General features: G+C 54.2%; 1 protein-coding gene across 1 annotated transcript in view; it reads left to right on the top strand.

The window, feature by feature from the left end:
* Positions 1-26245, top strand: part of RYR1 (ryanodine receptor 1) — an 89356-nt gene that overhangs the window by 34599 nt on the left and 28512 nt on the right. The window contains exons 35-68 of the mRNA XM_029926159.1: positions 256-456; positions 774-885; positions 2365-2511; positions 4996-5269; positions 6047-6161; positions 6247-6379; positions 6781-6875; positions 7986-8121; positions 8365-8551; positions 8642-8750; positions 9112-9232; positions 9329-9498; positions 10792-11012; positions 11112-11202; positions 12046-12186; positions 12615-12778; positions 12887-12965; positions 13239-13328; positions 13794-13934; positions 14308-14382; positions 14481-14556; positions 14864-14987; positions 15521-15636; positions 17150-17217; positions 17314-17435; positions 17913-17962; positions 18377-18437; positions 18544-18782; positions 21190-21271; positions 21785-21915; positions 22131-22463; positions 23433-23673; positions 25548-25635; positions 25714-25806. Coding sequence (XP_029782019.1) covers positions 256-456; positions 774-885; positions 2365-2511; positions 4996-5269; positions 6047-6161; positions 6247-6379; positions 6781-6875; positions 7986-8121; positions 8365-8551; positions 8642-8750; positions 9112-9232; positions 9329-9498; positions 10792-11012; positions 11112-11202; positions 12046-12186; positions 12615-12778; positions 12887-12965; positions 13239-13328; positions 13794-13934; positions 14308-14382; positions 14481-14556; positions 14864-14987; positions 15521-15636; positions 17150-17217; positions 17314-17435; positions 17913-17962; positions 18377-18437; positions 18544-18782; positions 21190-21271; positions 21785-21915; positions 22131-22463; positions 23433-23673; positions 25548-25635; positions 25714-25806 — 4626 coding nt within the window. The remainder of the gene's footprint in view (positions 1-255; positions 457-773; positions 886-2364; positions 2512-4995; positions 5270-6046; positions 6162-6246; positions 6380-6780; positions 6876-7985; positions 8122-8364; positions 8552-8641; positions 8751-9111; positions 9233-9328; positions 9499-10791; positions 11013-11111; positions 11203-12045; positions 12187-12614; positions 12779-12886; positions 12966-13238; positions 13329-13793; positions 13935-14307; positions 14383-14480; positions 14557-14863; positions 14988-15520; positions 15637-17149; positions 17218-17313; positions 17436-17912; positions 17963-18376; positions 18438-18543; positions 18783-21189; positions 21272-21784; positions 21916-22130; positions 22464-23432; positions 23674-25547; positions 25636-25713; positions 25807-26245) is intronic.

Below are 26245 nucleotides of genomic sequence, written 5' to 3' on the forward strand. Positions count from 1 at the left end.
GCCCTGAGGCAGTGGGGGGCTGGGGAAGTGCCACAGATGGTTGGCATGCGGCTGGCTTCAAATGGCCTCTCTAGTTGCCATGTGGCAGGTGAATTGCAGGGATGAGACCACGGAGAAGGCTGGCTTAAGGATCCGGGCAGGGAATGATGGTGGCAGATAGGGCCATGGAGAGGATAGAGGAAGCAAGAAAAGTGCTTCAGGAAGTCCTGATGGTCTCACCAGCATCATTCCTACTGCATGGCTGTCCTCCCACAGATGTGCCACCTGCTAGAATATTTCTGTGACCAAGAGCTGCAGCACCGTGTGGAATCCCTAGCAGCCTTTGCAGAGCGCTATGTGGACAAACTCCAGGCCAACCAGCGGGACCGCTATGGCCTCCTCATGAAAGCCTTCACCATGTCTGCAGCTGAGACGGCCCGACGGACTCGCGAGTTCCGCTCCCCGCCTCAGGAGCAGGTGTTCTGACCCCTGATCCCAGCTGGCATTATTTTTAAAACCCAACTTTAACCCCTCCCTCCACTCTGATCACTGATGGTACTGAACCTCTAAGCTCATGCCTGACCTCTGACCCTACTGATATACTTATCTCTTGCTCTTCTCTCTCTGAGTCAGTGGGACCTCTTAGTCATCTCAGACTGACCCTGACTCCTTTCAAACCTCTAATTTCTCAGATAGCCTTAGACAGGGACTCACAATTGGATCTTTGATCATTGACCTCAGAATTTCTGCTCTTGGGTTTCTGAACCTCATTCTAACTTATGACCTTCCTCTAGATAAACATGCTGTTGCACTTCAAAGATGGTGAGGATGAGGAAGAGTGTCCTCTCCCTGAAGAGGTCCGACAGTATTTGCTCGAATTTCATCAAGACTTGCTGGCACATTGTGGTAAGAGATCAGAGAACCCTTCTCCCAGACTTTCTCTTGGGACCTCTCCTGAAGTTTCCCTAAGATTTCTTGATCTTAAATATTTACAGTGTTGGTACAGGGTAACTTTTGGTTGAATGAATGAATGAACAGATATATTAGTGAACAGACAGAGGATGAGTGGAAGGATAAGCTTATATGGGTGTTTGAGTGGATTATATATGGATGGATGACTATAGCAAGTGAATGATGAGTGTGCAAATTGGTGAAAGGGGGGATAAATGAATAAAGGAATGGGTGAAGAGATGACTGAGTGGATATATGGATAAAGAGAAAGATGATGGATAGATGGATGGAGGAATGGATGGATAGATGGATGATTAAAAATTGGATGGGAGCGCCCTGGTGGCTCAGTCGGTTAAGCATCTGACTTTGGCTCAGGCCATGATCTCATGGTTTGTGAGTTCGAGCCCCGCATCGGGCTCTGTGCTGACAGCTCAGAGCCTGGAGCCTGCTTCCGATTCTGTGTCTCCCTCTCTCTCTGCCCCTCCCCCACTCATGCTCTGTCTCTGTCTCTCTCAAAAATAAATAAACATCAAAAAATTTTTTAATTGGATGGAGAGATGGTTGGGTGTCTCATGGTTTCTGATAATAACTCAGCTAATAAGCTTACTGAGATTTTTTAATATGTGATGAGTTGTTTTTCTCTGGCTGACTTTCAAATTTTCTGTTTGCCTTTGTTTTGAAACAGTTGGGTATGATGTGTCTAAGTGTAGAGCTCTTTGACTTTATTCTACTTGGAATTTGTTCAGTTTCTTGGATGTCTAGATTAATATTTTTCATCAGATTTGGGATTTGGGGGCTATTATTTTTTCCAACTTTTTTTTTTTTTACCATTTTTTCATCTCTGTCTCTGGGACTCCCAATTTACATATATTGATTATTTTGTGATATTCCACAGGCTCTGAGGCTGTGTTAGTTGTCCTTCATTCTTTTTTATTCTTTAGACTGGGTAACCTCTATTGTCTTAACTTCAAGTTCACTGATTCTTTCTTCTACCAAATCAAATATGCTATTGTAGCCCTCTAATAATTTTAAAATTTCAGTTATTGTACTTTTCAGCCAAACTTTATATATATTTATATATATATTTTCTATATTATTTTCTATTTTTTCTATATTATTTTTTCTATGATCTACCTCTTTATTAATATTCTCTATTTGAGGAGTCACTTTCACATGCTTCTCTTTAATACTTTAGACATGGTTTCCTTTAGTTCTTTGAACCTACTTACAATAGCTGGTTTAAAAGACATTTGAAATGCATCAAAGAATGAATAAATGAACAACATATGAACATATAGAGAAATAAATGAAAAACCCTAGAATGGAAACATGAGTGAGAAATGAATGAATGAACCGATGAATGAACAAAGAAGTGAATGGCTGAGTAGGTGAATAAACAGATCAATGACACTCTCCCTTCTTGACCAACTCCAGGAATTCAGCTGGAGGGAGAGGAGGAGGAGCCAGAGGAAGAGGCCACCCTGGGCAGCCGCCTGATGAGCCTGTTGGAGAAAGTCCGGCTGGTGAAGAAGAAGGAGGAGAAACCTGAGGAGGAGCCACCTGCTGAGGAGGCCAAACCCCGTGAGGACTGGGGCCTTAGGGAGGGACAGGGCGGGGGCAGGCAGCCCTGTGTTTGGGAAGCCTCTAGGTAGAAGACAGGCCATGAGGAGTAGGGAAGGGAGGGGTGGATTAATGAGAGAGGAGGACTGGGAGGTAGGGTGAGAGAGAGGCATGCTGGGAGAGTGGCCGAAATGTGGGGGCTGCACAGTATGTGTGCTGGACCAGTGTGCCATATGGCCCGCCAGAGCAGAGACGTGCGTCCCACCTTGGGATGGTGGCAGCTCCTGTACCGGCATGGCTTCTGTGTTCTCATGGGTTGTCTTTGTTTTTCTCTTCTTTTTTGGTGAAACGATTACTATGATGAGGGATTATAAACACAGTTACGATAAATGTTGGGCCAAAGGGCCATTATGCAAACTATACATCAGCTCTCTCCAACAAGGACAGAATCCCTTATGTTGGTACAGGCTTTAATTCTACAACAGTCAGGAAACTGTTATTGGGCCAGCTCTTGGCCAGCCACTGTTATCTTGGATGAGGAATACCATAGGGGGGAAAAGTCAAAGTCTCTGTTCTCCAGGAGTTTAGAATATTATAACAGGTACTTATATACATATACCATAATGTCAGGTGGCCATGGGTGCTAAGGAGAAAAATAAAGCTGAGTGATAGGAGAGAGAGGGATAAAGATGGAGGGGTCAGAGTGGGGGAGTGACATGTGTGAAGATCTGGGGAAGATGATTGGTACAAAGGGAACAGCCAATGCAAAGGCCCTGAGGCAGGTACATGCTTGGTATGTTTAGGAGCCAGTGTGGCTGGAGTGGGGTGTGAGCAGGAGGAGAGAGGCGAAGGTGAGGTCAGAAGTGCCAGGGCCAAACTTTAAAAGAAAAAAGGGTGGGGGTGCTGGGTGATTCAGTCCGTTAAACATCCAACTCTTGATTTTGGCTCAGGTCATGATCTCATGGTTCATGAGTTCGAGCCTTCATTGGGTTCTGTGCTAAGAGTGCAGAGCCTGCTTGGGATTCTCTCTCTCTCTCTCTCTCTCTGGCCCTCCCACCCCCAACTCATGCTATGTTAAAATAAATAAGTAAACTTAAAAAATAAAGAAAAGAAGAAGAAGTGCCAAGGGCAGATTGTGCAGCACTGCTGGAAGGTCATCAGTTGACATGACACCATCATTCAGTGTCAGTGCACGGAGGTTTCTCCTAAGACCTCCGTCTTTTCTCCCTGAAACCCTGGGAAGAAAAAGGGTTAGGAGGGAGAGACAAAGAGAGAAATGGATGCTGGATGTCAGAAAGGTGAGTCCCAAGGAGATGACCAGGGAAAATAAACCTGTTAATCTTGGCATCATTTTCAAATGATACCAAAGTCCACAGGTTTTCTTTATGTCTGTAGTCTCTCTTGATGAAAAACCAAGTAGGTTTATTTTATTTTTAATTTTTTTTCTGTTTTTATTTATTGTTTTAAAAAATTTTTTAAATAGTTTACTGTCAAATTGGTTTCCGTACAACACCCAGTGCTCTTCCCCATAAGTGCCCTCCTCCATCACCACCACCTCTTTTCCCCCTCCCGCTCCCCCTTCAACCCTCGGTTCGTTTTCAGTATTCAGTAGTCTCTCAAGTTCTGCATCCCTCTCTGTCCCCAACTCTCTTTCCCTCTTCCCCTCCCCCTAGTCCTCCATCAGGTTTCTCCTGTTTTCCTGTTAGACCTATGAGTGCAAACATATGGTTTCTGTCCTCCTCTGCCTGACTTAGTTCACTTAGCATGACACCCTCGAGGTCCATCCACTTTCCTACAAATGGCCAGATGTCTTTCTTCCTCATTGCCATGTAGTACTCCATCGTGTATATATACCACATCTTCTTGATCCACTCATCAGGTGATGGACATTTAGGCTCTTTCCACATTTTGGCTATTGTTGACATTGCTGCTATGAACATTGGGGTATATAGTAGTTTTATTTTTTAAAAAAATTTTAGTGCTTATTTATTTTTGAGAGAGAGAGAGAGTGTGTGTGAGTGGATGAGGGGTAAAGAAAGGTAAGCACAGAATCTGAAACAGGCTTCAGGCTCTGAGCTGTCAGCACAGAACCCGATGCGGGGCTTGAACTCATGAACCGTGAGATCATGACCTGAGCCGAAGTTGGATGTCCAACCGACTGACCCACCCAAATGCCCCCCTAGAACAGCAGTATTTTTACAGCACAAGTGGAACTGTGACTTGTGCTTTCAAAGGTGCTTATATCAGTGCTCTGGTATTTTGAATGATACAATTTTTTTCCTCTTGAAGCCCTGAGGGGACCCTTGTTGCCTGGGTGTTAGGGTAAAGACAACAGGGAGGCTCTAAAAGCAATAAAAAAAAAAATCTACCAGAATCTGCCCCCTCCTGGCAGGTGGACGGTAAGGTCAGTTAGTAACGGAGAAGCCTGCTGGACAGCCCTCGCTGCATTGCTGGGTTTAAGGCCCCAACCTGGCAGTGTGTCCTGACCCTTGGTCCCCTTCCCAGAGTCGTTACAGGAGCTGGTGTCGCACACAGTGGTGCGCTGGGCTCAGGAGGACTTTGTGCAGAGCCCTGAGCTTGTCCGGGCCATGTTCAGCCTCCTGCACCGGCAGTATGACGGGCTCGGGGAGCTGCTGCGTGCCCTGCCCCGGGCATACACCATCTCCCCATCGTCCATGGAGGACACCATGAGCTTGCTTGAGTGCCTGGGCCAGATCCGATCGCTGCTCATCGTGCAGATGGGTCCCCAGGAGGAAAACCTCATGATCCAGAGCATTGGGTGAGGCTTTGAGGCTCTGCTCTTTGCCCTGACTTTGCACTTCCCCTGGGAAGAAGGGGAGCCCTCCCAGCTCCCGCATGTCCCCCTAGCTTATATCCCCTGGATGCAATTGTGTCACCTTCCTCCACTTTGGCCCCATCCGTGGGGTGATATACTTCCCCCAGTAGCTAGCCCATCCCCGGGGCTAGTGTCTCCTCCCCTTACCTCTCCATCCAACCTCTAGAGTAACAGCTCTTACTCACCTGTGACTCTTGACACAAGATTTACCTTCTTTGAACTTCAGTTTCTTCATCTCTAGGCTGGGGAAGAGCCATGCCTACCTTGGAGAGTCATGCTGAGGCTTAGGGAGCTCATGCATGTAGGATGATAATGATATTGATGGCATTAAGCACTCACTCAGCGTCAAGTGCACTTCATTCATTCACTCAGCAAGCATTTGTTGAGCACCTACTTTGTGCCAGACCCTTTCTAGGCATTTAGCGATACAACATGCAACATGGTAAGGGTCTCCGCTCTAGGGGAGCCCACTTTGGATCCATGCCTCAGTTTCCTTATCTATAAAATAGGAAGAGTTTAATTCCTGCCATCCAGAGTAGACGTAAAGATTGAATGAGTTCAGATCTGTAAAGGGGGATGATGCCAGGCATGAGGGAAGAGCTTAGTAAGTGTTGACTTATCGCAGTGGTGGTGATGGCTCTTCAAAGGGTCTGGGGGCTCTCCCAGGAGGTGGGTCCCACCTGGCCTCTGGAAACGTCATCGTACTCAACCTATTCACAGGAACATTATGAACAACAAAGTCTTCTACCAACACCCAAACCTGATGCGGGCACTGGGCATGCATGAGACAGTCATGGAGGTCATGGTGAACGTCCTCGGTGGTGGTGAATCCAAGGTAAGGGGCCTACGTGGGGCCAGGAGCTCAGGGCAGGGGGCCACAGCAGGTGAGCCCTGACCACCGCCCACTCTGCCTGCCCCAGGAGATCCGCTTCCCCAAGATGGTGACAAGCTGCTGCCGCTTCCTCTGCTACTTCTGTCGCATCAGCCGGCAGAACCAGCGCTCCATGTTTGACCACCTGAGCTACCTGCTGGAGAACAGTGGCATTGGCCTGGGTGAGAACCCCGAGCCCAGGACAGGGCGGCGGGGAGCTGTTCCCCAGGACCCGCTCTCAGCAGTCTATCCAGGCATCCATCTCTGCTCCCTCACTTGTTCAGTCATTCAACAAACACTCATCCTCAGCCTACCCTGGAGGCAGCCCTTAATGAGCAGTGCTGAGGGTCCATGCAGACAGTCCTGGCCCTGGCCCTCACGGGCTCACAGTGCAGTGTGGAAGACAGTGACAGCCCAGGGTGGTCAGCCCTGGGAGGGGGAAGCACAGGCCAGAGGAGGCACCTGACCCAGGCAGTAAAAGGGATGGTCAAGGAGGGCTTCCAAGCAGAGGTGAGACAGGCAGGAGTGAGCCTGTCAACTACATGCCTCTGAAGAGCACTCTCTCTGCCTCTCACCTTCACAGGCATGCAGGGCTCCACGCCTCTGGACGTGGCTGCTGCCTCCGTCATCGACAACAATGAGCTGGCCTTGGCATTGCAGGAGCAGGACCTGGAGAAGGTGTGGAAGGGGGAGGCTGGCCCCTGCCTGGCCCCTTGGGGCACCTGCTAATTTGGGACCCACTAATTAGGATGGTCCATGATTGAAGCAGAAGGGGACTAATTTGCAGGGAAAGAACAAGGACCCAGTCACTCATGGGGTCGAGTGCAAATCCATGCTTCACCCTCCCGCAGCTGCATGACCTTGGCACATTCTCCCCCCCCTCCGCCCGTACTTCCCCCATCCCCATCCCCCACTTCTGTGTGTAGCAATGAAGGGCATGGGCTCTAGGGTTCAGTACCTGTATAGCATTACACTCACTCAACAGACATTTACTGAATGCCTACTATGTGCCAACCTGTACAAGGCAGCAGGGGTATGACAGTGATTGAGACAATCAAAAATCCTTGTCCTCCTGAAGCTGACATTCTAGTTGGGAAGAGGGATAAGAAACAAGATGAATAAGGAAAACACATAGGGTATTAGCTAGTGACACGTGTTAAGGATGAAAAGAGAGAGCAGGAAGAGAAATAGCAAGTGTCAGGAGGGTGTTCAAGTTTAGACAAGTGTGATCAGAGAATGCCTCACTGAGAATGTGACTTTCAAGTAAAGCTCTGAAGGAGGAGAGGGGCCATATGGGCGTCAGGGAGAAGAGCATTCCAGGCAGGGGAACAGCCAGTGCAAAGGCCCTGAGGCAGAAGTGAGTTTCATGAGTTTGAGACCAGTTTAGTTAGAGCAGAGGGAGTGAGGGGTGAGGGGTGGGAAGTGAGAGCAAGGAGGTGAACAGGGAAGATTGTCCAGACGGTCCTGTGGGCCTCTGTGGGGGCTCTGGATTTTACCTGAAGCGAGGTGGTGTCACAGGAGGGTTCTAAGCAGGGAGGGGACATAATCTGACTCAGGCTGTTTGCAGGGTCCTTCTGTGCGTGGGGGACAGACTGGGGTAGCAAGGAGCCCAGGAAGGAGACCGTGTGATGGTCCAGGTGGGAGATGAGGGTGGGGGTGAGGATTATTGTTTGCTGAGAGATCCAGGCATGAATAAGGTCGCACAGCTCCAGCGATGGGCAGGGATGCGAGGCTCAGGGAGGAGGTGGTGTGGGTCTGGCCTTGGTCTGAGCCCCTCTCCACTCGCAGGTGGTGTCCTACCTGGCGGGTTGTGGCCTTCAAAGCTGCCCCATGCTCCTGGCCAAAGGGTACCCAGACATCGGCTGGAACCCTATTGGCGGTGAGCGCTACCTGGACTTTTTGCGCTTTGCCGTCTTCGTCAACGGTGAGTCAGGAGTCGGGGGTGGCAGCGCAGGAGGCTGGGGTCCCTGAGCCAACCTTCCGCAGGGTGTGGTCGCCATCCTGGGCCACAGGCCTAGCCTGGGCAGGGATTCCTCCAGGTCGGCTGGGACAGGGTCCAGAGGCCAGTGGGGTCTGGTGTTAACCCTTCAGCTGCTGGGTCCTGGGCTGCCAGGGCTGGGCCCCGGGGCAGTGGCTCATGAGGCCTCCGGACCCCCGGAGCCGCCAGGTGAGAGTGTGGAGGAGAACGCGAACGTGGTGGTGCGGCTGCTCATCCGCAAGCCGGAGTGCTTCGGGCCTGCCCTGCGGGGCGAGGGCGGCTCGGGGCTGCTGGCCGCCATCGAAGAGGCCATTCGCATCTCTGAGGACCCGGCGCGGGATGGCCCAGGCGTCCGCAGGGACCGGCGGCGTGAGCAGTGAGTCTCCCACCCCCTGCTCGGCCGAAGAGCCCATCTTCCCTGTGCCCCTCGCTGCCTCCCCCACGTGGCACCCACCTCCTTCTGCAGCTTTGGGGAGGAGCCCCCCGAGGAGAACCGGGTGCACCTGGGGCACGCCATCATGTCCTTCTACGCTGCTTTAATCGACCTGCTGGGACGCTGTGCGCCGGAGATGCACGTGAGACCCGGAGGTCCAGGGACAGGGAGGGGCACCTGTGGCTGACCTGGAACCTCTGCAGCTGGGCCTCTCGCGATGTGGGTGGTCTTAGGCTAGTCAATCCTGGGGACGCCCCAGTGACCAAGACAGCCCTCCGCCTGACTCTCACGGAACTCCAGCGAGCAGAACCGAGCACTGAGAGCCAGGGACAGCCAGGGTTTCAGTAGAGGAGCAGTGGGAACAGAGGGGTCAGGGCTGGAAGTTCAAGAGCTCGCCCCACCAGGAGTCGTGTTCTGCCTGCCAGTGGGTCAGGAAGGGATGGATCGACTGATGACCAAATGGGGCAGAAGGTGCGGATGACATGCCCACTTCCGTTTTTCAGCTAATCCAAGCCGGCAAGGGCGAGGCACTGCGGATCCGCGCCATCCTGCGCTCCCTTGTGCCCCTGGATGACCTTGTGGGCATCATCAGCCTCCCTCTGCAGATCCCTACGCTGGGCAAAGGTGCAGAGTGGGCAGGAGTCAGCAAGGAAGGGATGCTGGGGAGGAAGCGGATGGGTCCAAAGGGCACCCCTGACCCCCTGCCCTTGTGGCCCACAGATGGGGCTCTGGTACAGCCAAAGATGTCGGCCTCTTTCGTGCCGGACCACAAGGCATCCATGGTGCTCTTCCTGGACCGGGTGTATGGCATCGAGAACCAAGACTTCCTGCTGCATGTGCTGGACGTGGGGTTCCTGCCCGACATGCGGGCAGCCGCCTCGCTGGACACGGTGAGCAGCCCAGCCCAGCCACCCTCCCCGCCCCCAGAGAGGATGCAGGTCAAGGGCCTAGCAGCAGTGCTTCTGGCTGTTCTGGGCATGTGTACGTATCATAATCCTCCCTCCCAACCCCCCATCAAGAGAGAAAATAAACCCAAGAGAAACTCGGAGATCTGGGAGAGGGTGGGTGGAAATCTTCAACATCTCATCTTTCTTATTTAAGAAATAATCCTTCTCAGTGATGGCTCAGCACCAAGGAGACAAAGACCTGCCCTCAACAGCAACACTAATGGTTGTGATATAGATGTTTAATAGTTATATAGGTAGATAATAGTGGGGGACAAAGCCAAGTAAGATGAGGACTGAGAACGTGACCACTGGTGTGGCCAAACGGAGGTCACTGGAGACCTGGGTAAGCCCTTTCAGGGAGGCGCGGGGGGAGAGCCTTACTGGAGAGAGTTTACGAGGGGCTGGCAGGGGAGGTATTGGAGACAGTGGGGGCCAACAATTCTTTGCACAGGTTGGTAACAGAGAAGGCAGAGGAATGACCACACGCCAGACGCGTGACCTTCGCCAACAGGAGATTCTTCTTAAGATGGGAGAAATAGCTGTTGGCTGTTTCCTGGGAAGGGGGACACTCTGCAGCTTGGATCTGTAACTGCCAGTTTATCAGAAATACAGAGGGCAGAAGAACAAGTTAGAAAGGACCCCACCGGGACGGGACGTGCTGAAACCAAAGTATGGGAAACTCGTGGATAAATGATCCAATTTTTCTGGCAAATAAATAGCATTAAAAAGAGGAGGAAAGAGACCATCACAGATGAAAAGACCTGAGACCCAGCCGCCAAAAGCAAATATGTGGGCCTCCCCGGTGCCCTGGTCCAAACAATCCCAGCTAAATATAACGCAATTGTTGAGACACTTGGAGAAAGTTGATGGTGGATCTTATGTGGATTGTTAGTTCTGTTAGGTGTGAAAATGGCAGCAAGGGATGTTAAACGGAAGCAGGTGTCTGAATGGAGATAGTATTTGAATATCTATGGGTAGAGGGGTAGACGGCTGGGGCTGTATAAAAAATATCACAGGAGAAAACGCCAGGGTGGAGAGGATATAAACATGCAGAACTATGGGCAGGACCGTCAGCTCTGGGTAAGAGGGCTCATGCCTTGGTTCCTCGGCTTTGGTGTGTTTGAAAATGTGCGTGGGTCAAAGTAATAACAGAGACCGGGAGGAGCAGGTTTAGAGGGGAAGCCAGGGCGACGCCAGGAGCGCAACGAGGCCTGACGCCCCCGCCCTGCTGCCCAGGCCACTTTCAGCACCACGGAGATGGCGCTGGCGCTCAACCGCTACCTGTGCCTGGCGGTGCTGCCGCTCATCACCAAGTGCGCGCCGCTCTTCGCGGGGACGGAGCACCGCGCCATCATGGTGGACTCCATGCTCCACACGGTGTACCGCCTGTCCCGCGGCCGCTCGCTCACCAAGGCGCAGCGCGACGTCATCGAGGAATGTCTCATGTCGCTCTGCAGGTGCGGTGGGGCCGGGCGGGGAGGGGGGGGGGCCGCGGCGGGGGGGGGGGTCGGCCGGCCCGGGGGTGAGACGCCACTGCCCCGCGCGTGTGTCCGCAGGTACATCCGCCCGTCCATGCTGCAGCACCTGCTGCGGCGCCTGGTGTTCGACGTGCCCATCCTTAACGAGTTCGCCAAGATGCCGCTCAAGGTGAGGGCCAGCCCTCGGGACCCGGGGCTCCCCCTTCCCCCCTCCCTCGCCTAGCCCAGTTAACCCGCAAAGTGAGCGCAGCGTCCCCGAGGAAACATTCTCATAGCCACGCTAGGATTTCCAGGACAGCCACTTGGCGTCACGCGTGCCTCTAACGCTCCCTAATTAGCGTTTAATTTGCCTAACAGTGAGCCAGCCCTCGCCTAAATTAGCACATATTTGCATGGAGGACACTCCTTTTCCTGATTAGCATTGGTATTTGTAGCCCCAGACCACCAGTCTTACGCTTTTTGAATGAGTGCGTTCATTTGAATACACAGCTATTCTGAATATTTACAGTTTATTATTTTTTTCCATATGCATGCTGGTTAGCATAAGGAGATACCCCTTATCTTGACTGGTCTACCGAATACATCTAATTCAGCCCCCACTTCAGATTTGCCTATTGGATATGGAGGTTCTCTTCCCAATTACCATATATTTGCATGGGGCTCTGCTTAGATTTGTTTGCCATGGAAATTCACATTCAGATCACTCTGTCCCAACGTCCCTTTGCACACAACCCTACCCACGGGTTAATATTAACCTACTTATTTGTGGAAAGTAGCACTGGCCAAATCCAGCCCTGGCCAAATGCCTATCTGACTCCAAATTAGCATGTTAAATTTGCATAACAAATGGGTCCCAACCCTTCCCCAGTAAGCATACTATTTTCCCTCATTAGCATTACTTGCATAATCCATGTCTCCTTCATGATTTAAAAGCAGTGGCCTCCTCGGCTCTTGCCTGCCACCTAGACATACGTGCCTCTCATTTGTGTGTCCCCCTCTTGCTCCCACCCAGCTCCTCACCAATCACTATGAGCGCTGCTGGAAGTATTACTGCCTCCCCACAGGCTGGGCTAACTTCGGGGTCACCTCAGAGGAAGAGCTGCACCTCACTCGTAAACTCTTCTGGGGCATTTTTGACTCACTGGCCCATAAGGTCTGGGCATGTGGGTGGGGAGGAGGGGCTGAAAGGAGCCTGCATGGAGGGTTTGGGGCCCAATGTTGGGAGATCCAGAGTGAAATTAATGAATTTGGTGGGGTGGGGCGGGGGGAGGGGCGGTCAGAAAGGGAGCTAGTTCTGCAGGTTTGGATCCCGGGGAATCTATGAACTGGGGCTCTGGTTTGGCTGTTATGGAAGAGGCCATGGGCTGCTTAGCATCTGGGGCTTGGAGAGGGGGGATACAGGGGCGGTCTGGAGAGGCCAGGTGGGCTGAGGTTGGGGTTTCAGGGAGAGAGATCATAACTGATGTCTGGGGGCTCAGGGAGGAGGGTGGATTGTTGGAAGGGTGACTTTGGGGTCCTGGGGCTCCAAGATTTGAAGGCTCAGCCAGGCCTGCAGTGACCCCCCCACCCCTGCCTTCCCAGAAATATGATCCCGAGCTATACCGCATGGCCATGCCCTGTCTGTGCGCCATCGCAGGGGCCCTGCCCCCCGACTACGTGGACGCCTCATACTCATCCAAGGCCGAGAAAAAGGCCACAGTGGATGCTGAAGGCAATTTTGACCCTCGGCCCGTGGAGACCCTCAAGTGAGAGGCCTGGGGGCAGGAGCAGGGTGGGGGCTGGGAGAGGGAGAAGGTTTCAGACATGGAAGGACGGGCCGTGCTAATGTCTGCCCATCCTCTCCCCCCTCATAGTGTGATCATCCCAGAGAAGCTGGACTCCTTCATTAACAAGTTTGCGGAATATACGCATGAGAAGTGGGCCTTCGACAAGGTTGGTGTCAGGGGCCTCCCCCCACCTCCCAGCAGCCCCCGTTCCTGCCGGCCTTTCTCAAGACCCTACCTTCCCCCCAGACCTAGGTCTTCCATGAGGCTCCAGATTTCCCTGAGACCCCAAACTCTTCCGAGACCCCAAAGCCGCCTCCGGAGCCCTCCGCCCCTCCAGGGTTTCCCTCCGTGTCTCCCACTCTGCTGTCTCCCCCTCACCCCGCCCCCACCCCCAGCTCCGTAGTGGCACTGCCTCTATCTGTCCCCTCTCCACCTCCAGATCCAGAACAACTGGTCCTATGGGGAGAACATAGATGAGGAACTGAAGACCCACCCCATGCTGAGGCCCTATAAGACCTTTTCAGAGAAGGTGAGCAAGTCTTGGGGCCCAGTGCTGAGGGTCCAAAATGAAACCTCCCAATTCGAGCGTTCGGAGAGGAGGGAGGCAGCTTCTTCTGCTTGGATCTAGCTGGAACCGTGGGTTAGGGCCCTTCATCCAGGGACTCTGCCTTCCCGCAAACTTGGCTCCTCCCCCAGACCCCGCCCTTCTAGTGTTCCTTCTCTTAGAGTCAGATTTGATTCCTTGACCTTGCCACTTAACTTCTCAGAGTCTCCAGTGTAAAACACGATAATGAGAGTTTGTTTGGGAGGCTATGTTACCGAGCAGGTAAGAGGCCTGGGTTCGAATCCGAGCTGGACCACTTCCCCCCAGCCACGTAGTGGAGGCTTTCCCTTTCCTAGGACACTGGAGTCCAGGAAGCCTGAGGCAGGGACTCCTACCTCTCCCTCCCTCCCATCCCATCTCACCAACTCCCCGCCTTCCTGCCCATCCCAGGACAAAGAGATTTACCGCTGGCCCATCAAGGAGTCCTTGAAGGCTATGATTGCCTGGGAATGGACGATTGAGAAGGCCAGGGAGGGTGAGGAGGAGAAGACAGAAAAGAAGAAAACGCGGAAGATATCCCAAAGTGCCCAGGTGGGGGCGGGGCCGGGACAGAGGGCGGGGTCATGGGAGGCGGTGAACGGCTAGGACAAGGGGCGGGGCCAGGAGGGGTGGGGCCATGCAGGAGATGGGGTTGAGAAGGGCAGAGGGAGCGATGTGGCGGGGGGGGGTCAGGGGAATCCTGAAGCCCCGGAGCCAGATGCCCTCCAAGGCTGAGATCTGGGAAGGTAGTGGGCGTGGGTCTGAACTGCAAAGGGCAGAGGAGAGGAGGGCGTGGTTTAGCGACAGGGCCTTATGGGAGGGCGAAGATCCGGGGTCTAAGGCCAGGCAGAGAGGGCAAACTGTGTTGGGGCCCGGGCTTCCTGCTAGCCCACCAAGCACCCCCATCTCTCCCTTGTCCTCCCAGACCTACGATCCGCGAGAAGGCTACAACCCCCAGCCCCCCGATCTCAGCGGAGTTACCCTGTCCCGGGAGCTGCAGGTGAGGCCGCTGATCCTTTATCTGGAGGCATGGAGGTGTGTGTTGGGCTTGGGGAGGACGTCCTCAGTCTGGGCCTTGACTCTTTCGTCCCTTCCCAGGCCATGGCAGAACAACTGGCGGAAAATTACCACAACACGTGGGGGCGGAAGAAGAAGCAGGAGCTGGAGGCCAAAGGTGAGGGCGTCCATCCCACACAGACCCCTCTGCACCGAAGTCCCCTAGCTCCAAGAGTCCTGACGGCCTAAGTTAGAGTCGTGTGACTTTGGACAATTGCTTTCACCACCCCGTCCCCTGCCCCATAATAACATCTACTACCATACGGTTGTGGTGAGCATATGACGATCATCTGAAAGCCATGTTTGGTTATTCTTACCTCTGTTTTTATTACTATAATTATACATGCTCCCAGCAGCAAGAACCACGTAAATGAGAGTGGCCTGGGTATCCCCAGTCCTCTGATTTCTGGTCTTTGCTGCTCCAGGCGGTGGGACCCATCCCCTGCTGGTCCCCTACGACACCCTTACAGCCAAGGAGAAGGCACGAGACCGGGAGAAGGCCCAGGAACTGCTAAAGTTCCTGCAGATGAACGGCTATGCTGTCACCAGGCACGTGGGCTGCAAGCCCGGCCAGGGAGGAGCGGGGAATGTGAGAGGAGCCAGCCAGGCGAAAACTGGGAAAAGCTGGGGGGTGGGGGGGGCAGAAAAGGGAGGAGGCTGAGAGGGGTAGGGCCTGGAGAGCAGAGGTGGGGCCAGAGAAAGAAGGGTGGGGCCTGGAGAGTTGGGGTGGGAGGAAGCCTGGACGGGTGGGGCCTCAGAGCAGGAAGCAAGTCCGAGAGGAAAGGGGCCACGGGAGGAGAGTTGTGACCTGGGAGGGGAGGAGGCTAAGAGGGGGGGCTTGGGGCACTATATGGGGCCAGAGAGGGGAGGGGCTAGGCCTGGGGAAGAGACGAAAGGCCTGGGAGGGGAGTAGGCTGAGAGGGCGGGGCCCGAGGAGGGGAGGCGGGGCCAGGAAACTGTTAGGAACGCGTGGGGCCGAAGCCTGCAAGCGGTGGGTGAAGGGAAGCAGAGGGGAACTGGAGAGAAGTGGGAAACAGGGCGGGCCTGCCTCTGGGCTGACCCTTCTGTGCCTGTCCACGCAGAGGCCTTAAGGACATGGAGCTGGACACGTCTTCCATTGAGAAACGCTTCGCCTTTGGCTTCCTGCAGCAGTTGCTGCGCTGGATGGACATTTCCCAGGAGTTTATCGCTCACCTGGGTATGGGGGAATCCCACTCCATGCCTGCCATACCTGCAGGTTCACCCCAGGACCCGGCGCATGCATTTCTTGTCCGCCTCATTATTGTGCCAGACACTGTTCCAGGTGTTGAGAACACAGCAGTGAATGAGACAAAGATTCTTTCCTCCTGCATTTACATTCCTGTGGTGCATTCAGACGATTAACGGCAGATACCTTGGGTTTTTAGAAGGCAGTTAGTGTTTTGGGAAGAAGACTACACTAGAGCCAGCTGAGGAAGATTGGGAGTGGGGGTTGGGTGGATGGAGCCCTTTAAAATTTAGATAGAGGATTCAGAAAGACCTTGAAGGAGCTGGGAGGGAGCTGGCCAGATGTCCGAGAATATTCCAGGCAGAGGAACAGCCAGTGCGAAGGTTCTGAGCAGTCCCTTGGGGAAGCAGGGGCTCCAAGTGGCTGAAGCAGAGTGACTGAGTGGGGAGAGCGGGAGGAGATGGGGCAGATCACATAGGGCTTTGCAGGCCTGGGGAGGACTGTGGCTTTTTACCCAAGTGGAATGGCACCCTGGGAGGGTTCTGAGCAGGAGAGAGCCCTGGGCTGCCTCAGGTGCCCACAGACTCCCCTTGACTGCACCAGGGACCGACTCTGGGCGTAGGGACCAGAGAAGGTGAGGACTGGGCAGGTGTGGATCTCTTTTGAGGACAGAGGCTGTTGGTATGCCCCACGCATGCCTCTTACGTTCCACTAAGAATCACAACTGGCCCCTAGAATCCCTCCCAGCATTCCCCCTGAGAACCACCCAGGACCCCCGGGCCCCTTCAGATGAGTGGAACAGCAGAACTTACACACCTTGCCTCGAATCCCACGTGCTGATTCTCCACACTGAGCACCTCTGGGCAACTCCCTCGCCTCTCTGTGCCTCAGTTTCCCCATCTGTCCACCATAACCGGCCACAGTTCTGTCCTGTTCTTGCTGGGCTGCCTGGGCTGAGTCTGTTTCCTCATCTGTAAAATGAAGGCGAGGGACCAACTACAGACCTCCAAGGTCGGAGGAGGGGACTGTGCAAAGGCATTGCTCCCGGGGCCAGAGCAAGTGTTTAATAAGAGGAGCCAGCATTCATTATTACTGTCACCGTTATTATTATCTGAAATGGATTTCCACTTTAAAATGAATTCTAGTCTGTCAACATTGGCTTCTTGTCTCATTCACTCATTCATTCATTCCACGTCGACTCAGTGCCAAGTACTGGAGTTCAGGAAGGGCCTGTGAGGAAGCGGATGTTCCATGACCTTACTCCATCCTACTTTAGCCTCTTACTCATTTTCAGCCTCAGGAAGGGTTTGATCAAGGAGCTAGGGGGACTCACATAAAAGATAGGAGAGAGAGGTTTACTAAAAGCCAACAGAGGTGACTTTATACCAAGAATTAATCTCCCATCTTTTCCTACATTTGCCCCAGAGTCCCTTCCCTCCATTGGCACACCCTGAGTTCCCCAGCCTTGAACCCACCATCACCCCTCTTTTCCCTCCCCCACCAGAGGCTGTGGTCAGCAGTGGACGAGTGGAAAAGTCCCCACACGAACAGGAGATTAAGTTCTTTGCCAAGGTGAGAGGTGGGCTGAGAAGCTGGAGGGGGCTGGGGACTGTGGACTCCCCAACCCTTCACCCAGCCCCCCTCATCTCTTCCCCACCTCGCCCCCAGATCCTGCTGCCTTTGATCAACCAGTACTTCACCAACCACTGCCTCTACTTCCTGTCCACACCGGCCAAAGTGCTGGGCAGTGGCGGCCATGCCTCCAACAAGGAGAAGGAAATGATCACCAGGTGGGCTTCCCTGTGGCCTCTGACCCGGCCCCCCCGCCTCACAGGATTGTAATCCTGGACCCTTTCCTGCCAACCTGGGACCATATGAGCTCTGTCCTGGGTGTTGGGCACCGACCACTCTACCTGCAGAGGTGACTGAAGATGGAGGGTGACCCCCTGTCCTCTTGTGCCCAGGACCGAAGGGTTTCCCAGGACATGGGACTTTCAGGCAAATGGGACAGATTGGTCACCCTGTCACAAAGGCAGCCCAGCCTCCCCATCCCCAGCATCCCCGTTTCTGCCCATTACTCTCAAACTTGCTCATCTCCCTGCCCCTCCCCGACCCTTCCTGTTGCCTTGGTTCTCTTCCCCACCATCCTACGTCCTGGCTGTGTCTTCTGTCCCTCCGTCCCTGTCCCCCGAACTGCATCACTGCTGTCCCTGTCCTGTGGTTGTCCTCACTGTTTCGCCCGTCCCTCCGTCCCTTTTTTTCTTCAGCCTCTTCTGCAAGCTTGCAGCTCTTGTGCGTCACCGAGTTTCTCTCTTCGGTAAGTAGGCCCCTGCCCGCCCCCAGCTCTTCTCCCGAATCTCCCCCCCGCCCTGCAATCGCCAACCCCACCTTGAAGAAACACTTCCCGGTTCAGGCCTCACTGTGAACAGCCTTTGCTGTCTTGTTCCTCTGGACATGGACTGAGGAGTCCTGGGGACAGGGTTGTGCCTGGGACAGTGTTGGGCCCTGCCCTCATGCGGCCCCCGGGCCCCTGGGGACACAGATTCATCCCCAGGCAGTGATGGCCCGAGGTGTCAGGGCTGGGATGGGGGAGGCACTGGCAGAGCGGGTCTGGGGAAGGACCAGGGCCCATGGGGGTCCAGGTGGAGCGGTGGGGTGGGGGTAGGTGGATGTAGAGGAAGGCACTGCCCTAGTAGCCCTTCCTTCACCCTGGCCCGTCTTCCTTTCCCAGGGACAGATGCTCCAGCTGTGGTCAACTGTCTTCACATCCTGGCACGCTCCCTGGATGCCAGGTGTGGGGCCCGGTGCCCACTCCCACCCCAGAGCCCTGTTCTCCTCGACTTCCTGGAATCTGGAATCCCAGATTCTAGAACTGGCCTTCCCTGGCTTCCCTCCTAGGACGGTGATGAAGTCTGGCCCCGAGATCGTGAAGGCCGGCCTCCGCTCCTTCTTTGAGAGCGCCTCAGAGGACATCGAGAAGATGGTGGAGAACCTTCGTCTGGGCAAGGTGTCGCAGGCGCGCACGCAGGTGAAGGGTGTAGGCCAGAACCTCACCTACACCACCGTGGCCCTGCTGCCGGTCCTCACCACGCTCTTCCAGCACATCGCCCAGCACCAGTTCGGAGACGACGTCATCTGTAAGGACCCCTGGCCCCGAGGGCAGGGCTGGGGGTGGGGTGCAATTCAGCTAAGACAGGATCCCCAGGTGTCTGAGTGTGTGTTCAGTGAATTAGTAGGTAACAGAATGCGTTGATGGGGATGTGAGTTCCGTAGCTTTTTTTTTTTTTTAACATTTACTTATTTTGAGAGACAGAGACAGGTACGAGCAGGGGAGGGGCAGACACAGAATCGGAAGCAGGCTCCAGGCTCTGAGCTGTCAGCACAGAGCCGGACATGGGGCTCCAACCTACAAACCGTGAGATCATGACCTGAGCCGAAGTTGGATAATGAACCGACTGAGCCACCCAGGCGCCCCTGAGTTCAGCAGCTTCTAACAAAAGATTCTAAATCACTGTAGCTTAAACAAGAAAGAAATGTATCTCTTTCTCATGTAAGAGCCTCCCTATGAGCACATCACCACGTCAGAAGCCCAGGCTCCCTGCCATCCAGGAAGCGGTGCCTTTATCCACGGGGTCTGGATGGCACGCCATCTGTTACATCCCGTCCTAGCCTGTAGGAGAAGAGGGAACAAAGGGGGGGGGCACTGCAGTTCTTTTAAAGGAATGACGTAGCAGTGGTCCGCGTCACACCTGCTTGCTTCCATCTCATTGGCCAGAATTTAGCATGCGGCCACGTGTCACTGGGAGGGAGTGTCCCCTTCATTCTGGGAGGTCCTGTGTCCAGCTAAATATTGGAGGCCTGTTACTAAAGAGCAGGAAAAAGTTAAGAGCAGGTATTGGGAGTCCATTAGCAGTGTCTGCCATGTTTATGCCACCAAATGGCACGCATGTGGTGGGACCCAGCCTGGGATCTGGGGCCATTAATGCACACAGCGTGTAACAAGCCTTCGTTAATGAGACACAGGCAAGACACAACACCCAGTGGGGTGTCAGGTACTCAAAAGAAAGAGGCTTACGAGATGTGGTCTGGATCGTGGGGGGAGCAGGGGGAAAGGACAGGGGGAGCTGGTGGGAGAGATGTTCAGGAGGCCGAGGAGATGGACAGTGGAGGGGAGGCATCCTGAGTGAAGCCCAAGGCCCTGGCCTGGGCCCCTTGGACAGTGGGGTCTCCAGGAGACAGGGATTGGGAGAAGTAACGAGTTTAGGGGAGATGTCAAGGTCAGTTTGGGACTTGGTGGTTGTGAAGGGCCCAGGGAACACCCAAGGAAGGTGTCCAGGACGGGCCGGCGGGCCTTGGGCTGTGGGGACTGGTCGAGAGTGAAGCCATGTCCCAGCTCACTGTTTCTTTGAAATTAGAGCCTTTTGCTAAAAGTAAGAAAAGTCAAACTTCCCCCACCTTCACATTTTATTTAGAAAATTAAAAATTTTTTAATGTTTATTTTTGAGAGAAAGACAGAGACAGAGAATGAGTAGGGTAGGGCAGAGAGAGAGGGAGACACAGAATCCGAAGCAGGCTCCAAGCTCCAAGCTGGCAGCACAGAGCCCGATGCAGGGCTTGAGCCCATGCATCGTGAGATCATGACCTGAGCCGAAGTTGGACACTTAACTGACTTAGCCACCCAGGCGCCCCTATTTAGAGCATTTTAAAATTTCCAAAAGAGTCAGAAGAAGAGAATTGTTCACAATTTGCCCCATTTGTTTCACCTTTCACTTTATGGGTGAAGGTATTTGCAAACCTTTTTGTTGAACTTTCGAATGTAAGTTGCACACAATGTGACACCTCATCCCTAAATACTGAGTCTGCACCTCCTGGAATGAGAACCTCCTGTCACGTAATCACAATAGCATTATCACCACCTAACCTGACTGTGCTTAAACTCCCCTCGTTATCCTCAAAATGTCTTTGATTTAAAAAAAGATTCGGAATCCAGTCAGGTTTCTCTCCTTGCATTTGGTTGTTATGTCCATGGAATCTCTTCAATCTAGAACTTCCCCTTCGCCCTCTTTTTGTTTCAAAACATCTGCAAAGTTGCTAAGGTTCCTAACCTCGCCTTCTGACAGTGGGAGTGGATGACCTAAAATTATAGTCAGGACTGGATGTTTGTTTGCATTTTTCTGGAAAGAGAAATCATCAAAGAGATCATCAAATGATTATCTCTATCATCAAAGAGATCCATGACTCCTCTCCTAGGAAAGAACAGCCTTTACCGAGGGCCTGTTGTGTGCCCTGTTTCTACTGGTTTCCAAGCATTAACTCTTTTGATCCTCACAACCACCCCATGAGGAAGATACTATTAGTATCCCCATTTTATAAAAAGGGAAATTGAAGCCAAGAGTGTTGGTGCTTTGCTCAAGTCACAAAGCTGGTTAATGGCAGACTGGCTCTACCACCCAGCTCTTACCCATTATTTGGAGATGAGGGAGGAGGGTGGGGGAGGATGGGGATGGTGGGTGCATCCCTGACCCTCCCCCATCCCCTCCTTAGTGGATGACGTCCAGGTCTCTTGCTACCGAACGCTGTGCAGTATCTACTCTCTGGGAACCACCAGGAATCCTTATGTGGAAAAGTAAGGAGAGGGAGCCATGGTTTGGGGCTGGGGTGGGTACTGGGGGGATCCAGGAAAGGAAGGAGCAGGGAAGATATGAGGGTGTGACAAGCAGAAGAGACATGCAGTGTTCCACAACAGAGATGCTCGGAGGCAGCTGCAGTTCACCGGCATGGCCACTTGAGGGCACTCAGGGGAAGGCCAGTGAAGGAAGCCCCATCAGCCCCTGGCCCAGATGCCAGGTTGCAAGCTTGCTCCAGCAAGAGGCACACAGAGATAAGGGTGGTACCCAGCACGCTGGGGGCACTGGGGAGGGCCCCTCGCAGTGCCCATGTGGGTGGGCTCTCCTGAGCTGGGGTCGTAGTTGAGCAACAGGGCTCTTAAGAACCCAGAGTAAAGGCCACATGCATGCTTTCGGTGGACAGCAGCTTTGCTCCAAAGAGTTCTGGGGGGGAGGCACTTCTGTGGAGACGGGGGCTGGGACCCGGGACCAGGCAGGGGGCAGTGTGGGAGCTAAGCAGCCCCCTCTTCCAGGCTGCGGCCAGCCCTCGGGGAGTGCCTGGCCCGCCTGGCGGCAGCCATGCCAGTGGCATTCCTGGAGCCTCAGCTGAACGAGTACAACGCCTGCTCTGTGTACACCACCAAGTCTCCCCGGGAGCGGGCCAGTAAGTAGTGTGGGGCCAGGGCCGCGCCAGGAAACGTCATACCCCGCGCGGGGCCCCGGGGAGAGCTCACGTGGGGCCCCGGGGGCTGAGGATGCCCCAGGTTGGGGGCACTCCAGACTGGAGGATTCTGGAGCTTGTGGGGCCCAGGTTTGTGGTGGGGGCACTGAGGTCTGGGGGGTAGGTTGGAATACCTTGACCCGCCCTGTGCACCCCAGTCCTGGGGCTCCCCAACAGCGTGGAGGAGATGTGTCCTGACATCCCGGTGCTGGAGCGGCTCATGGCGGACATCGGGGGGCTGGCCGAGTCGGGGGCCCGCTATACAGAGATGCCACATGTCATCGAGATCACACTGCCCATGCTGTGCAGCTACCTGCCCCGCTGGTGGGAGCGTGGGCCCGAGGCCCCCCCTCCCGCCCTGCCCGCCGGGGCGCCCGCGCCCTGCACAGCTGTCACCTCTGACCACCTCAACTCCCTGCTGGGGAACATCCTGCGAATCATCGTCAACAACCTGGGCATTGACGAGGCGTCGTGGATGAAGCGGCTCGCAGGTGCGTCAGCGGGGCTCCAGGGGAGCTCCAGGCTCCTGAGGGCTGGGGCCCGGGCCCTGGGAGATCCCAGGGTCTGGCTTTTCCTGGGAGTTGGGAGGAGTCAGAGTCCAGGTTTTCTCAGGGGCAGAAGGCCAGGGGTCACCACGGGGCGTCAGAATCGGGCTCTTAGGGTCTGGGGTGGATGGATGGGTCCTGGAGTCCTCCGGGCTGGATTCTGAGTTTCTGGAACCTTGGAGACTATTAGGAATTGGGTCAGAGGCCTGGGTTCCTTATACGGAGGGTCAGAACCAGGTCAAGTGTCAGGATCCCTGATGTGGATGGCTTTGTAGGTCAGAGGTCAAGAAATGAGGCTTCAAAGGGTTGGGATACCTGGTTCAGAAGTTCTCAGTCAGGAGTTGGGTCAAGCTAGAGATTGGGGGCTGGGATCAGAGGCCAGGGTCAGAGGTCAGAGGCTGGGGTAAGAAACCAGGGTCATAGTCAGAAATCATATAGTGAGGGGCACCTGGGTGGCTTGGTCCGTTGAGCGTCCAACTTCAGCTCAAGTCATGATCTTGCAGTTCGTGAGTTGGAGCCCCACGTCGGGCTCTGTGCTGACAGCTCAGAGCTTGGAGTCAGCTTTGGATTCTGTGCCTCCTTTCTCTGCTCCTCCCCTGCTCATGCTCTATCTGTCTCTCTCTTTCTCTCTCTGAAAAACAAACATCAAAAAAAAATTTTTTTAATCATATAGTGAGATAAGAGCCTGGGTATGGGCTAGATCAGAGGTCAAAGACTAGGGTGAGAGGTCAGAGGTCAGGGGCTTCAGTCAGCCTGGGGTCACAGGCTCAGGTCAAGGAATATGATCGGGAGCAGGGAGCAGGGGCTGTGTCGGAGGCCAGGCCCGAGGTCAGGAGTGGGGTCAGAGGTCAGAGGTCAGGTGCTGCTGCTGGAGGCGGCCGTAGCACGTGCCCCTCGGTGCGCTTGGCCCCGCAGTGTTCGCGCAGCCCATCGTGAGCAGGGCCCGGCCCGAGCTCCTGCACTCGCACTTCATCCCCACCATCGGGCGGCTGCGCAAGCGGGCAGGGAAGGTGGTGGCCGAGGAGGAGCAGCTGCGCCTGGAGGCCAAGGCCGAGGCCGAGGAGGGCGAGCTGCTGGTGCGCGACGAGTTCTCTGTGCTCTGCCGGGACCTGTACGCCCTCTACCCGCTGCTCATCCGCTATGTGGACAACAACAGGTCAGCAAGTCCCCCGCCGCCACGCGCACAGTCGCCTGGCCTGCGGCTTCCCTGAGCCCCTCTGAGCCCCTCACCTTCCGAGTTTCTGTAAACTTTCTCCAGTTCTCACCTGACCTTGCCTGGGGCCCCCAAAATCCAGCCCGCGGGCGTCAGATCCCTTTCTACCAATTTAACCGGCAAGTCTGAGCCCCAGGGAGGCTGCCCCCAGGCTCAGGTGCTTGGGGCCGATTTGCGCAGTGAGGCCAGTGCTCAGGTGGGCTCCGTCCCTGAGGGGAAAGGAGGATGGTCCAGAGCTGGCCAGCCGCACTCTCCTCAGATACAGCTCTTTTAGAAAAGCAAGAGCAAGTGGGACACCTGGGTGGTTTGGTCGACTGAGCATCCAACTTCAGCTCAGGTCCTGATCTCACAGTTCTTGGGTTCGAGCCCTATATCTGGCTTGCTGCTGTCATTTCAGGCCCTCAGTCCCCCTCTCTCTCTGCCCCTCCCCTGCTCATATTCTCTCTCTCTCTCTCTCAAAAATTAAAAAAAAATTTTTTTAAGTCAAAAGCAGCAGCGCCTGGGTGGCTCAGTTAAGCATCTGACTTTGGTTCGGATCATGATCTTGTGGTTCGTGAGTTCAAGCCCCACAATGGGTTCTGTGCTGACAGCACAAAGTCTGGAGTCTGCTTCAGATCCTCTCTTCCCCTCTCTCTCTGCATCCTCCCGCTGCTCCTGCTCTCTCTCTCTCTCTCTCTCTCAAAAATAAAAAAACAATTTTTTTAAGTCAAAAGCAAGAGCAGGTATTAACCAGTTGCTAACATCTCCCTAAAATCAGAAGCACTATTTAAAGAATTATTAACTCCTAGGGGCAGCCTAATCCAGATATAGTGAATACGTTTCTACTCCTAGTTCCATCCTGGTTGAAAAATTTTCAGGTTGCATCAGGGCTTTGTAAGAAAGGGGGCTCTGATTGATTAGCTATGCCTGCCAAGGGAGCAGACGGGGGAGTAGAGGTATGAATGCTACATGTACCCATGCACACCCCTCTTCGTCCTCAGAATGGGGGGTATTGCCGTAGGGAAGGTCCCCAGGAGTCCATGCACTGGGTCAGAGAGTTTGAACAAGTAAATTGTAGCACATTCCCACCACGGAATTCTACATGGCAACAAAAATGAACCAACTAGAAGTGGATAAAGGTAACAAATGTTAGGTTGAAGGAAGCCAGGAAAGTAAAAACAGAGTTCCTATTATATCTATTCATGTAACTTTCAAGAACAGTCAGGATAAGGGTCATCTAAGTGGAGGGAAAAAGGAGTGGCTGGGGGCGGGGAGACGAGGATACTTCTGGTTTCTGGAAATGTTCTATTTCTTTTTTTTTTTAATTTTTTAATGTTTATTATTTTTGAGAGAGAGAGACAGCATGAGCAGGGGAGGGGCAGAGAGAGAGAGAGAGAGGCAGACACAGAATTGAAAGCAGGCTCCAGGCTCTGAGCTGTCAGCACAGAGCCCGAAACAGGGCTTGAAGTCACAAACCACAGATCATGACCTGAGCCGAAGTTGGACGCTTAATGGACTGAGCCACCCAGGCGCCCCTATTTCTTGACTTGGATGGTGGTTGCACAAGTGTGTTCACTTTGTGATAATCATGAAGCTGACACTTTATGTTATACTTAATAAAAAGGTTAGAGATAGAAAAAAGAACTCCTTTTTTAAAGGAATAGTTATGATGTTAAAATCATCCGAACGGCCAGCTTACCCTAGAAAACTCCACGCCATCCCTCCCATTGGCATCTCCAGGTCCCCCTGATCCCCTCCCCCGAGAGCTCCCCGCGCGGCGTCCTCTCCTGAGGGTTCCTGCCCCCACCCCTTACCGGCCCCCTTCCCTGCCCGCCCAGGGCACACTGGCTGACGGAGCCCAATCCCAGCGCCGAGGAGCTGTTCAGGATGGTGGGCGAGATCTTCATCTACTGGTCCAAGTCCCACGTGAGTTCCCGCCCACGCTGGCCCTCCTTACCACGACCCTCACGCCCTGGCTGATCCGGACACTGCCTCCCCCACCAGAACTTCAAGCGCGAGGAGCAGAACTTCGTGGTCCAGAATGAGATCAACAACATGTCATTTCTGACTGCTGACAACAAGAGCAAAATGGCCAAGGTGGGTGCTTTGCTCTGAGGGCATGCAGCCGGGAGGGCGGGAGCACCCTGCAGGCCTTCCTTCCTGTCTCCCTCAGCGGCTAGCCGTCCCTGCCCTGGCCACAGTCCTTCGGCTGTCACATCACCCCATCTCCCTCCTGCCGCATCTCCATCTCCCTCCTCCTCTGTCTTTTCCCTTCCCCCCATTTCCCTCTTCTTCCTCCACCCTCTCTCCTCTCCATCTCCCTCCTCCCCATTTTCCTCCCCATCCCCCTCCTCTCATCTCTCTCCTCTCCCTCCCCCCCATCTCTTCCCTGTCCTTCCGCATCTCCTTCTTCCTCATCCCCTTCCTCTCCCTCCCCATTCCCCTCCTCCCCACCTCCCCCTCTCCCCTCCCCACATTCCACTTCTCCCTCCTCCCCATCTCCCTCCTCCCCATCCCCCTCCTCCCATCTCCCTCC

Source organism: Suricata suricatta, chromosome 16 (genome assembly GCF_006229205.1).
Source record: "Suricata suricatta isolate VVHF042 chromosome 16, meerkat_22Aug2017_6uvM2_HiC, whole genome shotgun sequence".
Lineage (NCBI taxonomy): Eukaryota > Metazoa > Chordata > Mammalia > Carnivora > Herpestidae > Suricata > Suricata suricatta.